This window comes from Moschus berezovskii, chromosome 22, assembly GCF_049115385.1.
Source record: "Moschus berezovskii isolate FMDL1 chromosome 22, NW_MosBer_1.0, whole genome shotgun sequence".
Classification (NCBI taxonomy): domain Eukaryota; kingdom Metazoa; phylum Chordata; class Mammalia; order Artiodactyla; family Moschidae; genus Moschus; species Moschus berezovskii.
This window is the reverse complement of record NC_142481.1, coordinates 58,865,170-58,881,775: the sequence shown is the minus strand read 5'-3', so window position 1 is coordinate 58,881,775 and position 16,606 is coordinate 58,865,170. Positions and strand designations below refer to the sequence as shown.

General features: G+C 48.5%; 1 protein-coding gene across 2 annotated transcripts in view; it reads left to right on the top strand.

Annotated features, from left to right (window-relative positions):
- The window catches only part of VAT1L (vesicle amine transport 1 like), a 173,901-nt gene extending 160,383 nt beyond the window's left edge, over positions 1–13,518 (top strand). For both annotated transcript variants that reach the window (XM_055413082.2, XM_055413081.2), the window contains 2 exons: positions 9,991–10,074; positions 13,250–13,518. In XM_055413082.2, the coding sequence (XP_055269057.2) occupies positions 9,991–10,074; positions 13,250–13,348 (183 nt within the window). In that variant the 3' untranslated portion in view covers positions 13,349–13,518. The remainder of the gene's footprint in view (positions 1–9,990; positions 10,075–13,249) is intronic.
- The last annotated feature ends 3,088 nt before the right edge of the window (positions 13,519–16,606 follow it).

The window sequence follows — 16,606 nt, the reverse complement described above, 5'->3', positions numbered from 1 at the left end:
GTTGGTTTCTGCCGTACATCAACATAAACCAGCCATGGGTATACGCATGTCCCCTCCTCCCTCTGGAACCTCCCTCATACCTCCCACCCCATCCCACCCCTCTAGGCTGTCACAGAGCATGGGGTTTGAGCCCCCTGAGTCATCTTTTCTGCACATGGTGAAGTGTGTGTTTCCATGCTGCTCTCTCAGTTTGCACCCACTCCTGCCCCCAGTGTGTCCACAAGTCTGTCCTCTATGTCTGCCTCTCCTTCCTGCCCTGCAAAGAGGTTCATCAGTGGTGACCCCACTGATGCGGGCTGTCTTCCGTCCACATTTTACAAAAACCTGACCTAACCAACGAGTGGTTTGCGGTCAGAGACCACTCAGTACCCGCCGTGTACCGCATTCTCTTCCTCATCCTGAGGATGGAGCGGAAACCCGTCTCTCGGGGCGAGTCCCTGGCCAAGGTGTGCTGTGTGTAGTGTGGGGAGGCAGGCGTCTGCCCTTGAAAGGGAGGTGTGGAGAGCAGACTGAGAGCTCACACCGTCCCAGCTAGAGCTGCTTCTTTCCCTCCAGGGGACATTTGGCAAATGCCTGGGGACATTTCCTTTGTCGCACTGGCGGTGCTACTGGCCTCTAGTGAGCAGAGCTCAGGGACCTGCTAAATGTCCTGTGATGCACAGGACAGCCCCTGCGACCAAGAACTCTCCAACAGTCAGTGCTTCCCAGGCTGAGAAACTCTTCAGGAGAGAGTGGAATTAAGTGTTACAAGCCAGGAGCAACAGGGTGCGCGTGGAAGTGCAGAAGAAACGGCACATCCTGCAGGGCTCCCCAAGGCAGCGCCCAGTGCCCACCACCCCTCCGCTCCACCTCCCGCCTCCTCCCCGGCTCCACACACCTGGCAGCAGTGCGCCAAGCCCTGGGGGTCGACAGGGCTCAGCTTGAAGCTGACATCTTCACATCCCACAGCTTGACTTGGGACAAGCCACGTCACCTTGCCAAACCTCAGTGTGATCTCAGCTCTCCTCTGCAAGCAACAGGGGCTCCAGAAAAAAAAGAGAGGCTATTTGTATGTACCCTTGATTGACAGTCTGACAAGCTCCCGCTCACCTCGCAGAGATCAGGTGTGGAAAGCACTTTGCTTGGTGAAGCACCTGCTGAGCATTTGTCACGTGTCGGCTGCTCTGATGAGAGCGAGCATCGTCCCCCACAGCCCCAGAGGGATGCACCGCCACTGCCTTGTCATTTACAGGTACCTGAGTTTCAGATTTGGCTCTTTCCCTGAGACTCTTACCTTCTCCTAATGTAACCTGAGGGCAGGTTATATTACTGCAGTCCAGAGCCTAAAACCTTCTTTTCCTTCCTGTCTTATCCTCCTTGTGGAGGATCCACAAGGTCCCCTTCAAAGTAGTGGAGGATCAGCTTTCTACTGGAGTGCTTTGCTCGCAAATGCCTCTTATACAAACACAATTACTCTTTTATTTCTACTCCTTGAATCCTACAGTAACCAGACAAGTTGTCGCAGGCATATCTGCCTCTGTTGGCCACCTCTCATTCTGCACCCTGGACATCCTAACCCTTATCTAAATGACAGCCACGTCTAGATGACACAGTCAATGTTATCTCAATTCCCTTAGGTACAAAAATGCTCCCCAAACAGCCTGCAAACAAGCCCTTTCTCTGGAAGTCTAAGAAAAGGTCACCCCTGCCTTCTAAACTGCAGTTTCCTAAATGCCAGCAGCTCTGGCCATTGCCCCTTTGGAAAGACGAGAACTTTCAAGATTTTGCAGGGTCTTTAGCCTCCTTGTAGTTCTAACCTTTTTCCATAACGTCCACATTTCACTGTTCCCGGGGAAATCCTTCAGGTGTCGTGGAACGGAAAACGTTCAGGTGACATTATCCATCAGGAAATGAATAAAACTAGTATTATCTGGAGGCAAGCAGATGACATTATTAGTGAGGAACTAGAGTCCTCCAAGCAGGAATAAGAGTTTCTTTCCCTGGCTGGAGGATTTTGCTAAAGGATTTGAAGCAAGAATCAGTTGACACGATATTCTGTAAGTTCTACCACTGTCGTGTGGGATTTCAGGAGTGGCAGGAGCTCAAGCGATGATGCAACCCATTTGCAGCAGACTTGAGAATCTTAATTCAGGAGGATTTTCAAAGCGTCATCACTAGCATCGCCCTCAGAGTTCTGGTGGCTGTCAATGACTCATTCTTGGAGCAGGGCGATATTTCCTTAAACTCTTAATGTTTCTATGTCCTTCTCCTTGGCTGGGTGATAAACTTCTACTTGACCTTCAAGTCTGAGTCTGTAAGCTCATTCCTGCCAAGAGTTCTCCCCTGATTTTCATCCTTCTCCTAACCCCAATTGCTTCCTGTTCTGTGCCCGTCACACTTCAAACATCTCTCTTACAGATCGTACTGCAGATATTTTTTCTGCAGGGAACAGTAATCATTTCACACATTTCTTTTAATCCTCCCCCCAGACTTCACTTGTATGTTGGAATAAGCATCCTTGAAGTGTCCAGTTTAATTCTACTCCACCATCCAAATTTGACACTGGGGAGCATTGTTAAAGAAATTCAAAGAAATGTTGGAGGCAATTCTCTAGATTTTTTTTTTTCATCTTTTGCTTTAGTTCAAAATACAACTGGACTGGAATATACAGTGCGTCTTGATTATGGGTTGTAGATTTCTGCAGAACAGTTCTGGCTTCTAACTCAACGGTTACTTCATTTGAACTTCTCGTGACCACAGCGCACACTTGATCATCCGTCAGCATCACCTAGGCTCCCGAGGGAAAAGGACCAGTCGCCTCATCTGACTCCACTGGCTTGCTGCTTTGCCTTCCCTCTTCCTCGCTCTCCAAATATCCTGTCCCTCTTCTAAGCCGCTGCTCCTACCAGTGGCCCTTTAAAAATCTTCTTGGACTACCCACACTATTTTGTGGCCAAGCAGACACTTCTTTTAAAATGACAACTTACTGTGTCCTTCTTTTAGCAATATCTGGCTTCCATGCAGTGCCAGAACTACAGTGGGGCGAGGTAGGTGACTAGGGTGCAAAATCTAAGGAAGCACTCACTCTTGGGTGGCAAACCACCACTCAAATGACCCTGGGAGTGAGCACCCCCTTAAATGCCCCACCCTAACCCATGCCTTGCATCACTGAGCAGACCCATTTGCATCTAATCCAAACATGAATTGTGTTTGAATTTTTTCTCCACCTTCCCAGTGGGTCAGTCCATGATTCTGAACATTTTACTTTTTCAGTCACTCTTCCATGTAGGTCAAAATCTCAGGGCTCACTCACTTTAGATTCTCACAGCTTCTCAACAGAAGATAAACCCCAGATTTCAAGTCTGCCTGCAAAGAATGTGTTGCTTTTCCACACTCACTTTGGATTTTAAGGAATCATCCATTACCCCCAAAGATGAATGTCATTAATATGAGTCATCTTCAAAATACGAATTGAGTCGATGTGCTTCTTAATTAGAGTATTACTCATTTCTTCTTTTTCAAAGCTTTTAATTTATCATCTAATAGACACAGTGATCCATGGAATAATCCATCTTCATTTTTTTCCTCTTTTAGATGGCTAGGCTTATTACTATTCACAGCACAAGCCAAACGCTTTGGTTATTAAGTGGTATCATTTGTACCCTAATGAATTTGTGCCTTTCACAACATTGAAAAGGAAATGAAATATTGTGAAACATTAAATGAAACCCCAAACAAAGATGGAGCATCATTAACCCTCATTGCTCAAGCATGAAGGAACTGACCACTCTGAAAATGCCTGGAGGGTGTAGAGTTGTACGATCTGCACTGGACAGCTGCACCCTGGCCGACTCTGGAATGTAGCGCCAACATCCCCAGCCAACTTGCCCAGCGTCGTGCCCATGTTCACTTTTGTTCTCTGTCCCCACGTCCGCTAACCTCTTTGCGGTCTCTCCTTTCATGCTTGGCCACGTCTTCTTGTGAAGGTCCCCTCTCCCTTCTCTTCCTAGGCATGTTCTACTCATCCTTTACAACCCAGCTCAACTGTCACTTCTTCACAGGAGTTTTCCATGATCTTCCCAACCAGGTCAGTTCCCCTATCCATGTTCTATTAACACCATCTTAGAATTACCCAGTGGAAAGCCTACATTTATTTGAGTCATTTTCATTAAGTCTGTGTCTCTGTAAGACCATGAGCTTCATAATGGCTGGGATCTTGTAGGTTTGCTCATCATCATTTTCCGCAACTTCCAGAAAACCACTTCTAGATCCGTTGCAGGAGGAAATAAGAATGACCACAGCTAGTGTTCCTCTGTGAACATAGTCTGAGCCAATCACATTTTCCCCAGGGGTCATGTGTGAACACCAACTTGAATGCTACAGGACTTGGTTGAAACACAAACTAAGGGTACACAATCAACTCTGATGGGTTGTCACCCATTGGGGTGAAATAAACAGTTTTTAGATCATGAAACTTCTTATGATGATTAGCCTGTTTAGTAAGTGAAACTGTGATTCCTTCTGGACAGAGAGGGTGTGTCTGTTTTGACCACTATTCTGCACACAGCTCCTGGAAAAGGACTTTGACACTGTTGGTTGAGTGACAGACCAAATGAACAGGTGGACAGAATAACACTTATCATTTAACATATCAAGAAGATGGGGAGCAGAGAGGTGAAGCAACTTGCTGGAATGATGTTGCTGAGTCAAAGCAGAGCCTGGGAAGTGGGGATATCACCCCTGCCTTTGCCACCAGCCACTTGGGCTGGAGAATCCAGCTGCTGAGACCAGCTCTGGCCAGCCCCACAGCTGGGATCCCGGCTGCAGTCAGTCCATCTCTCCCGCAGCTGGGGGGGGTGTCTCAGACTGGGTGCGGGGCCATGCCCTGACGAGGAGCAGACTGCACTGGGCCACCCTGGCAGCACCAAGCAGGCCGCCTGGGCCGGGGGCTCTGGGACGTGGCGTGGACCAGACAGAAACCTCTGGGCCGGCTCAGCCATGTGCTGTCTTACTCTCCCTACAGATCGACTCCCTTGTTCAGTCATTCATACGTTCTGGAAGCTGTCATGTTCCAGACGCTCCTTTGCATGGGATCCCTGAGGCTGCTGCCATTGTCCTGCCATTAAGGCTGCACTCTCCAGTACGGCAGACGTGAGCAACTGAAGTGTAGCTGGTCTGAACTGAGACATGCTCTAAGAGTAAAATACACCTAGGATTCCAAACACCTAATATTTCATCCATAGCTTTTATTATATTGCGCACACATTGAAATGATAATATTTCAGACAGATAATAGATAAGATAATAAGATTATAGATACAAGGTATATAAGATAATAAATCGGAGGAGGCAATGGCAAGCCACTCCAGTACTCTTGCCTAGAAAATCCCATGGATGGAGGAGCCTGGTAGGCTGCAGTCCGTGGGGTCGCTAAGGGTCGGACACGACTGAGCGACTTCACTTTCACTTTTCACTTTCACACATTGGAGAAGGAAATGGCAACCCACTCCAGTGTTCTTGCCTGGAGAATCCCAAGGATGGGGGAGCCTGGTGGGCTTCCATCTATGGGGTCACACAGAGTCGGACATGACTGAAGTGACTTATCAGCAGCAGCAGCAAGATAATAGATAATAATCTGGTTAAAGAAAATATATTATTAAAATGAATCTCAGCTTCTTTTTACACTTCTTATTGGGTCTAATTGGGGCTAGTGGTAAAGAACCCAACAAAACCCAAAAAACCTCCTGCCAAAAAAAACAGGAGACATAAGAGATGTGGGCTCGATCCCTGGGTCAGGAAGATCCCCTGGAGGACATGGCAATCCACTCCACTATTCTTACCTGGAGAATCCCACAGACAGAGGAGCCAGTCCATAGGATCACAAAGAGTTAGACACGACTGAGCAACTAACATTTTCACTTTCACAGGCAGAAATGTAGAAATAGGTGAAATTCATTTTAATCATATGTTTTCCTTTACCCAGGATATTTAAAATGCTATTGTTTCTATATTTTTTAATTAATTTATTTTAATTGGAGGACAATTACTTTACAATATTGTGGTGGGTTTTTGTCATACATTGACACGAATCAGCCATGGGCACACTTGTGTCCCCCCATCCTGAACCCCCCCACCTCCCTCCCCACCCCATCCTTCTGGGTTGTCCCAGAGCACTGGCTTTCGGTGCCCTGCTCCATGCATTGAACATGCACAGTCATCTCCTGGCATGAAGCAGGTAGTTTGTACTCCTTTTCATTATGATTAAATCATTGAAGGGTGCTGTGTATTTCACACCCCCAGCACTTCACAGCTGGGGCCGGCCATGGTTCAAGTGCTCAGTGTCACATGCAGCTAGTGGTCACTGTGACAGGCTATACCACATCAGCTGGACTTTCCTCCTGAATGCAGTGGGGAGAGGGCCTAAGCAGAGGAGCGCTTTAGAAAAATCTCCCTGGCAGCCACAAGGGAGATCAGCAGCTTTCTGAATGCTGTCACTTTCATCTTCTGGGCACTGTCACCCATGCAGGTGCTTCAGTTCATAAACTGGCAACTTGGGAGCAAAATCTCTCTTTGCAGATTTTATCTTTTGATGATGTCATTGGAGGGAAGCTTTGGGGTGCACACAGCAGAGACCCATCTGCTCTGGTTTTCCCAGAGTCCTAGAGAGGGCAAGCTGCGCTCTGAATTCCCACTTGGTTCCCACACCAGTCAGATGATGACTTGCCACAGACCCCTTCGATTTTTCATCTTCGGGTTTCTCCTCTGTTGAAACTCTGATGCCTGCCTATGGTCACCTAAGAGGCTTGAGGTGCAGATAAAATGAAGCAACATGTGTAAAATGCCTCACGCTGTGCTTCATAAAGAATTGATCAAAAAACAGTATCGAGTTTCTTTCCCTCTGAGAGCTGTCATAAAAGATTCTTCCCACCCCCAGGAGCAGCCCAGAAGGACTGTAAACTCAAACAGCGTGACTGGGGATCAGATTCCTAATCCTTTCTCCATCCCCCATGTATGGAACTTCAAGGAGTCAGTTCATTTCAGAAAGAAATGTACAAAAAATATGCAGATTAGAGCCAGCCCGGCAGGGAGCTCTTTTCCTAGCAGCACCACAATCAGCTTTTCTGTTTCCCTGGGCGCTACCTTATTGGAGAAGCAGTTTAAAAACTGTTCCTAATCTCCAAGGAGTTTCCAGGTGTTTAATAACTTGCCTGGGTAATAAACAACTGAATTCTGGGAAACCATTATGTGAGCATCAAAGGAAGCAGCATGTTCTGGGCAGAACTGGGGAAAAGCATTGGTTTTTGAAGTCTAACAAATCTGAGTCGGAAACATGATTCTGTCATCCATAGCCATGTAACCTTTGGACAAATTGCTTATGTCTTTGAGCACCAAGGTACTGATCTGTAGAATGGGATAATATGTATCTTGCAAGGGAAGAATTATACATTCAAGGTAACAATGTATTAATTATCTGTGGCTGTAACCTTTGGACAAATTGCTTATGTCTTTGAGCACCAAGGTACTGATCTGTAGAATGCAATAATATGTATCTTGCAAGGGAAGAATTATACATTCGAGGTAACAATGTATTAATTATCTGTGGCTGCATGACAAATTATCCCTGAAACTTACTGACTTAAAATAACTTCATGATCTCCTTTCCTGTGGGTGAGGACTCTGGGCAGGGCTTAGCTGGGTCCTCTGGCTGTAGTCAAATTGTCATCCAAGGCTGTGGCCTCATTTCAAGGCTTGACTGAGGGAGGATCTGCTTCCAAGCCCTCTCATTGGCTGTCGGCAGGATCCAAAGCCTGAGGGCTTTTGAATGGAGTGGATCAGCCTCTCATTGGCTGTTGGCTAGAGTTCTCCCTCCGTTCCTTACCACGGTGAGGGGGTACCTCTCCATAGGGCAGCTCACAACATGGCAATTTGCATCATCAGAACAAGAAAGCAAGAAGAGTCAGAGAAAGAGACAGACTGCAAGACAGAAGTCAGTCTTTTATAACCTAATCAGGAAGGGACATTCCCATCACTTTTGCTATATTCAGTTTGTTAGAAGCAGGTTGCTGGGTCTAGCTCACATTTAATGGTTGGGGGAGGGGGTGCGGAATACACATGGAGGTGAGTCCCAGGAGGGGGTTGGAGCAGTTTTAGAAGCTGCCTGCCACAATATTTAAAGATTCTTAGTAAACAGTAGTTGTCAGCACCGAAATACGAAAGCACTTGGAAAGCAATGTTCATCACAGAAATAGGAGAAACCTCCTGGATTATGTATCAGGGGCAGGGAACTCAACAATCACATGATGCTATCAGTCTACAAAACCAACACTGCCTTATCCAAAGAACGCATTTAAATATATACTGAATTTATAACGAACACTGGTTTGACAACAGATTACCAGATAACAATGTTTGGACATTAGAATTGAGAGGCACCTATTTCCCCTACATAGTGTTTTTATCATATATTTAAATCTGTTTCTAGTTATTGTAGGATGCCCATGTTTTTATGGAGATGTAAAGATATGCACCTCGATTTTCTCATTTAACTATATTATAAAGGCATTTAATCCTACTGCACAGCCTTTATAATTAGCACTTTAACAGCCACAAAACATTTCCAATCAGTAGATATATGTCAGAACTTCGATTTACTTGACCTTATTCTGTGACATATAAGTTGCTCCAATGTTTTGCTATTGAAAGCAATTGAGTATCTTTTGTGTGGTAATTTTCCCCCCATAATTTGAATTGTGTCTTTAGGACAAAAGTCCCAGAAAAGCAATTAGAATATGCACCTTTTAAAGGCTCTGTCAAGTTTTCATTCAAATGGGAAACTGGCTTTGGTTTTTCTATAAGCAAACACTGCTCCATAAACCCCAGATTGAGTTCCTCAAACGCAGACACCCTAGTTTACTTTAAAAAAAAATTTTTTTTAAAGATATGGCACCTAGTCTATAAGCAACAATTAGTGAATATTTGTGGATTGAATGAATGCATGAACAAAGATGCTTAAAACTGAAACTTCAGGAAAAATACTTTAACTAGATCAGTTGTTTCTTTTAAAAAAAAAAAATCAAGAGATGTTGCATTCCCATTTAGATTTTACTAAGAGATGTGGAGGATTTATCCATGCCAAGCTTGGCGTTGTTACCATTTCCTTCTTTTATTTAATCCCCACAGCACCCCCTAGTGTCCATTTTCCATACAGCAACAATGAAATGCTGGAAACCTCCATCACACTCCATCGCACACCTGCCTTTGCAAGGGGGCCCCAGGAGGCGTTTGTGTGCTTGTCTGACAAGCCCCCGCCACTTGAGGAGAAACAGGAAGCCCCGTCACTGGGGAAAATGCTAGTTCTGGAAAAGCCTCCACTCGGGTGGGGAAATGTTCCTGAATGTAGTTCAACATGGGTCATGGGCCATTTTAGCCAAACTACGAATCAGATTATGTAACATTTGAGTAAGCCGGGCACAAATGACCCTAGAAAAATAATTTTATAATTTTATTGGTCAAAATTTGCTCTGGTTAATGGGCCCTGACACTTTCTGCAGTATGTAACGCTTGGAACTCCACAGGCCTTTCCTCCCCCAGTTCTTTTTTTTTTTTTTTAAGAAACGTTCCTCTTTTCATTTCTGGAGCTATCACTCTCATTTTTTAGACCCAGGAAACCAAGCTGCTTGCATAAGAACAGAGTGTGAGTGACAACCAGAATTTAAGTGCGCGCTGTTGGGAACCAGCGCCGGTTTAGCTGCTAAACCTGGCCTGCAGCTCCCCCTGGTGGACAGCGAGTGGTTTGGCTTATTCGGGTCCTCTTGTCACCTGGATGGCATCACCGACTCCATGGGCATGAGTCTGAGTAAACCCCGGGAGCTGGTGATGGACAGGGAGGCCTGGCGTGCTGCAGTCCATGGGGTGGCAAAGAGTCGGACGCGACTGAGCGACTGAACTGAACTGAACCTGTCACCTGGGTGACGTCTCACCTCCCCAACGCTTTGTCTCCCTGTCTCCCAGGTGAAGGAGGCCATGCAGCGAATCCACGACCGAGGGAACATCGGCAAGTTGATTCTGGACGTAGAGAAGACCCCAACTCCACTGGTGAGCCAAAGAGGGGGTTTCAGAGGCAGGCACACGCGCGGTGGAGGAGAGCTCTCTGCTCTCTGCTGGGGCCGGTGGGGGAGACCGCAGGTAATCGAGTGAGGGAACATCGGCAAGTTGATTCTGGACGTAGAGAAGACCCCGACTCCACTGGTGAGCCAAAGAGGGGGTTTCAGAGGCAGGCACACGCGCGGTGGAGGAGAGCTCTCTGCTCTCTGCTGGGGCCGGCGGGGGAGACCGCAGGTAATCGAGTGAGGGATTAGCCACAGATGGGATGAAGGCCAGTAAGGAAAGGGAAAGGCTTCGGCGAGAAGATTTCCAGAGCCATCGGGGCAGACGGGAGAGGACGTAAACCGCAGCCCGTGCCTGTTACCCGAGCTCACGCTTGGCTCCAAGTGGGAGGGATTCCTGGTAAAGGTTCACAGACTCACATTCAGATCCCCAGCAGAGTGATGCCACCTGCCTCCGAGCTGCCTCCTGCTGGCCCCAAGGCTTTTCTCTTACCAGGACCACACCCTTACTTCCGAGAACCCCCACACACACCCTGTCCCTCAGGAGTGAAGCATGTCACACGCACATCCCAGACCCTCTTGCAAGGGTCCCTTGAGGAGCTCTGCAGTGTGGTGGTCAACACGCAGACTGCCCCAGACTGCATGGATCCTGAGCCCAGCTCTGAAACCCTGCGTGACCTGGGCAGTCGCTGTCACTCTGGCTTTAGCTCCACCGTCTGTAAACTGGAGCTGAATACGCCCTCATAATTCAGTTACAATGACATGTGTAAAACTTCATCTCATACAAACTAAGTTCTAGGAAGGATTTAACCAAGAAAACACTCGGGAAGTTTTGTGGTTTGTTTTCTCTCAGGTTTAGCTTTGGAGCTGCATCAGTGGTTGATAAGAGAGGAAGAACTAAAATCCTGGCATGTTTCAGTCCAACGTGTGCACTTTAAAAAATGTTTCCTTGGCTTTTCTAACCAGAATGTGGTTTGGGTATGATGGCCATTTCACACAGTGAAGGACAGTTCAGTGAGAGGATATTTTACAACGTGGAACTGACTGATAACAATCTGGATATTTTTTAAAATGCTTTCTAAGTCCCAGGACTGGGCCAGCAAGTGTTTGGAGGCAGATAAGTGGTCAAGGTTAGGCTAGAATCGCAGGTCTTTCTGTTTTTTAAACCCATGACTGAGTCTATTTCAGCCCCACAAGAGGAGGGGGTCTAGAGCCCAGCTAGACCACTTTTTGCTCTTAAGCACCGGAGTTGTTCCTGGCTTCCTGCCCAACCATTACACCTGAGGTCCTTCTGGGTGGTGGGGCTGGTAGGAAGGCCTGCTTGACCACAGGTGGATTCTCAATAGGGCAGAAGCTGCAAAGCCACCTTTCCAAGTGAAAGCCCAGGCCCTGCAGTGGCAGGTGTTGCTGTCCTCGTTGCTGGAGCTCAGGAGGGCTTTCACCCCTGGGACCTGAGCGGCTGGCAGATGGGCCAGCTCAGACCTGCGGCACAGGGAGCATCTCCTGGCAGGAGGGGCCCGTCCCTCCTGGATGGAGAGGAGACCTGAAGGAGAGGCAGCCAGCAGTGAGGGTACTTCTAGGGAGAGCAAACAGCACAGCGTCCGGGCTCTGTGGGGCCGTGTCACTGCCCTGCAGCACGTGTGTCGGGGGGCAGCAGCGAGGGGCTCCCAGGGGCACGTTCTCCTGGCGGAACGGCCACCGTCAGAGCTCAGGCGGCGTCAAGGGCCCCGAGTCTGCCCCCCTGAACCCGCTGCGGGGCGCACACCCGCCACTCGAAACCGTCTGGGCTACAAGGCGTGGGGGCAGCAGGCTGGCCGAAGGTCCAGAAGCAGACGTGCCGACAAGCCCCGGGAGCCTCTGTTCTGCGGGGCCTTCTCCTGATGGGGACCGACGAGCGCAGCGGGGCTCACCTGACGACGCGCGTGGGTCAGAGCCGAGACACGGCTGCTGCCTGCACTCCCCGCGGTGTCAGACGGCGCCCCCGCCCCGGGCCTGGCGTCTGCCCAGCCCCAGAGAGGGCTGGCGACCTTCTCTGCAGCCTGCTGACCTCCGCTGCCTCACGACTTCCCGCTTACACGTCACCTCTGAGTCTCCCTTTGCACCCGCTGCAAAACAGCTGACAGCAATAGTTATTGCTATGGCTATTACTTCGTGGCTGTTGAAAAGAGAAAAAGGGGGGGGTGATGGACATGAGGTCCCTGGCATGGTGGTGAATATGGGATATGTTCTAATAAGGAAGAACTCTCACCATTATGTGTTCGCTGTTCTGAAACATGCATTGCCTTCCTACGTGTGTCAGGCGGTGTGCTAGCTGCAGAAGATGAAACCGAAGAAGGCAGGAGAGTGGGTCATCTGCCCTGTCGCCTGCAGTTCCCACAGTGGGGCAGGGTGTCAGCTGTCCACAGCCGTGTGTATAAACGGGACACTGTTGCCTGCAGTTCCCACAGTGGGGCAGGGTGTCAGCTGTCCACAGCCGTGTGTATAAACGGGACACTGTAGCCACAGTTCCCACAGTGGGGCAGGGTGTCAGCTGTCCACAGCCGTGTATATAAACGGGACACTGTAGCCACAGTTCCCACAGTGGGGCAGGGTGTCAGCTGTCCACAGCCGTGTATATAAACGGGACACTGTAGCCACAGTTCCCACAGTGGGGCAGGGTGTCAGCTGTCCACAGCCGTGTGTATAAACGGGACACTGTAGCCACAGTTCCCACAGTGGGGCAGGGTGTCAGCTGTCCACAGCCGTGTGTATAAACGGGACACTGTAGCCACAGTTCCCACAGTGGGGCAGGGTGTCAGCTGTCCACAGCCGTGTGTATAAACGGGACACTGTAGCCACAGTTCCCACAGTGGGGCAGGGTGTCAGCTGTCCACAGCCATGTGTATAAACGGGACACTGTAGCCATGGATCCGGGCCACAGAGGAGCGCTCACAATAGGGCGACTGTCCCCATTAGAGAAGTCTGGAAGGCTTCCTTGAGGGGGCGGGCTGCGTGCTAAAGGAGAAGCAGGCATTGAGCAAGCAGAAGGGTGGGCGGTGGAGCTCCAGGAAGAAGGCCCTGCGTTTGTCGGTGGCCGAGAGAGGAAGTCCAGCTCCGGGTTCGACCAGGAGGGACGGGGTGGTGCGGCGCGTCACGGGCCGGTCCCTGTGTCTGTTGGATTGCAGATGGCCAACGACAGCACCGAGACCAGCGAGGCGGGAGAAGAGGAGGAGGACCACGAGGGAGACAGCGAGAACAAGGAGCGGACGCCCTTCATCCAGTAACCCGCCGCCCGGCGCGAGCACGCGGGGCTGCTTGGGAGGGGAGGCTCCAGCCGGGAAGACTCTCCTGCGCCCTGTGAACAGATGCTGTAGTCCACTGCGTGTTGTGTTTGTCCTCTGTCAGATGAGCTAAAAAAAAAAAAGCTGTTGATCACTGTTGTTTTTGGAATTAAGTGCCAAGCCCATGTCACACGGTATTACGTCCCTCCCCCATTGTCATTGTGTATTTTACACTCTGCCCTCTTCTCTGTTTCAAAACCACCCATCTTTGGGTCCTTCTCGACAGTTCTAGAACAGCCTTGCAAATCGATACCAGCCCACAGGTCCGTCGCTTAGGAGGCCAGATGTGGGCAAAGAAGAGTTTGGGTTGAAAGGTGTCATCACAGAGCACGGTCCAGATCTGAGAATTCTTCGGGCCAGTGATCCTTTTTGCTGCCAGCCGCCCATGCTTCTGACAGGAGCGCTTGCCGGTGTGGCCGGCAGAGAGAGGGTAGGCCGGGAGATGTTTTCACGAGCCCATTAACTGTAGGGTCTCCCCAAGTCGTACTCTCCTTCCTCCCACTGAAGAGGCAACCTCGTCACCTTCATTCAGGTGTTGAATGGTCAAAAGGTTGGAAGACCCTCCTCCCACCCTCTGACGCTCCATCCCTTCACCGGTTCTTAACCACAAACGCAGGGGAAGATATGTGCATTTTTCAGGACAGAAGATGGGCCAACAGCAGAGTGTGAGGACCAGCCACAGGAACTCCTCCTCTGAAACCACATCACGAGAGCAGAATCCTCTCCCTCTGTACAGATTTCATTTTAAGAAAATGCACCAGGTGTAGGACTATTTCAAAGTCATTCCTGAGACCTGCCTCTGTTTGCACACTTGCCGTGGCATTACCCTTCTTGCTATTTTCATTTCCAGGTACTGAATAACCACCTTTACCGTAGATCCCCTCCTCCCCCAGGGAAGACCCCCTTTTTGAGCCCTATTTTGGGGGAAAAATCAATGAGTATCTTTTTTCTTGCCAAAGCATGTTCGTACATGTAACAAACTCTAGTGATACTAAAGGTTGATGTTTATTATCTGATGCCAAATGTGCGTTCCTCTCCTCTGAAATAAAAAATCATGGTGCAGACTCTTTGCAAGACCCTGCTTTTTAGAAATCAGGGATCAAACTACTTGATCGGACACCCTTGATGAACTTTCCAGCTCCTAAATTCCTAAGGAGCCCACCCCTAGCCCCACCCCACTTGACATGGCTTGAGGCGAACATTTCCTCTGGAGGAAGAGAAAGAGATTCAGTGAATCCACGGAGATGGGGGGAGGGTTCCTCATCACCTTCTCCCAGCCCTGTTGTCCTAAGGGGTCGATTCCATCACTAGCAAACCAAGCTGGAGACACAGGAGCCCACATGGTTAGCACCCAACTCACTTGCATTCTGCAAGACACCAGAGGGCTCCCACATTGCCCAATCTCTCCGCCACTGAGCCTTAGGGTAGAACCCCCTCTTTCCCCAAGTGATGACAATGAACACATCTCAGCAAATTACCTGTTTTATTCCCTAAGTCCCTTTGTAACAAATGTCACCTCCCTGAACATGTGCTTTTTCCCCCCTATCTTAAGCTTGTGATGATGATTTATTTATGCCAAATATTTATCTGAAAGAAGTGTCTCCTCATTGTATGTACACGTAAGCTATGAAGATGAGAAAGGGTGATGCCATCTGATGAGCAAAGGGACATGCGTATCTCAAAAGAAGACGCCAACATCAACTTCTCTTCCTACCCCAGGACATGCCAGTATTCCAGGTCTTGGCCACTTTAGAAAGATAACATAGGGGTTGTATTTCCCCCTCTCCCAACACTATTGCTAAATGCTGTGCTACTGGTCATGTTTCTCCCACAGCCAAGTGTTCCATGAGGTCTTAAGAAGAGCCGCTACCCCAGCGACATTCCTGGTGAGCTAGACAGAAATAGCATTTTCTTGGGTTGGGGGAGCAGGGGCCGTGAGCATCCCAGGTCTCTTCTCTGGCTGGGGAGACAGAACTGTTCATTCAGAAGCCAAATGCCCTTTGTTATGTCCAGCGGATTAGCATGAAAAGACCTTCTTCCCCAAGTCTGTTTTTTCAACTTTAATCACAAATTGTGCTGGAGAGTTAAAGAAAACCCTTTTGTCTCCTTGAAATACAGAATCAGAAGAGAAGACTAGTGTTTGACCAATAAGATCAACTAATGCCGTGGAGACCGGCCGGGTGGGGGGTGGATTAAAGTACCCAAATTAACCATTTAACGCTCTTGTGTGAAGCATCTTTGCCGTCACGTGGTTGCTTTCCTGAAAGAAGTGTACAGAATGTCTCAGGTTGCCTTAAAGGAACTGTGAAGGCTTCTCCGTAATTTAAGCTTGATTGGAGGGAACTGAAACATTGTCTAATGTATTTGTGGCTTTAGAGCTTTTGTTATATTGTGCCTACAAAGCAAAGTATGTTTACATTAAAAAATATAAATAAAAGTATTCAGCATAGCATAACCTTCCCTGGCATCAGTTATTCTACATACGTAGTTGTTGCAAAAACAGTCCCGCTATTAAAACACAAGGCACGGGTGGCTAAAAAAGAAAATATTAAAAAAACATGTCCAAGAAGAATCCTCTGATGAGAGAACTAAAGGCTACATAGAAAAAATAGGAGTTGAGATGAGACAAGCCTTTAAAGGGGCTTCTCTAGTGGCTCAGATGGTATAGAATCTACCTGCAATGCAGGAGACTGGGGTTCGACCCCTGGGTCAGAAAGATCCCCTGGAGAAGGGAATGGCAACCCATTCCAGTATTCTTTCCTGGAGAATCCAGTCCACAGAGTTGCAAAAAGTCAGACACGACTGAGCACCTGAGCGACAGCACAAGCTTTGAAAAAAGACATTTAGCTTTCCTCGAGCTGAATATATATACATACACACGTGCACATGCACGCGCTCACACACACAACTTGTATACATGTGTATATATAAATGCACTCTCTTACCCTCCCAGCAACCTTCAGAAGTGGGGTCCATCGTTATGCCCATTTCACAGGTGAAAAAACTGACAGGTTTTGCACTAAGATCACACAGCTAGGAAGTGGTGGAGCCAGGATCTAAAGCCACAGTAGAATCCTTGCCCTTACCTGCCCCATATGCTTCTTGGCTTAAATAAGGGGTAACATACAATGCACTTCAAGTTACCATCCCTTCTCACTAGAAAATCTTCAGGGATTCCCTTTCCTCTGATTTCAAGGATAC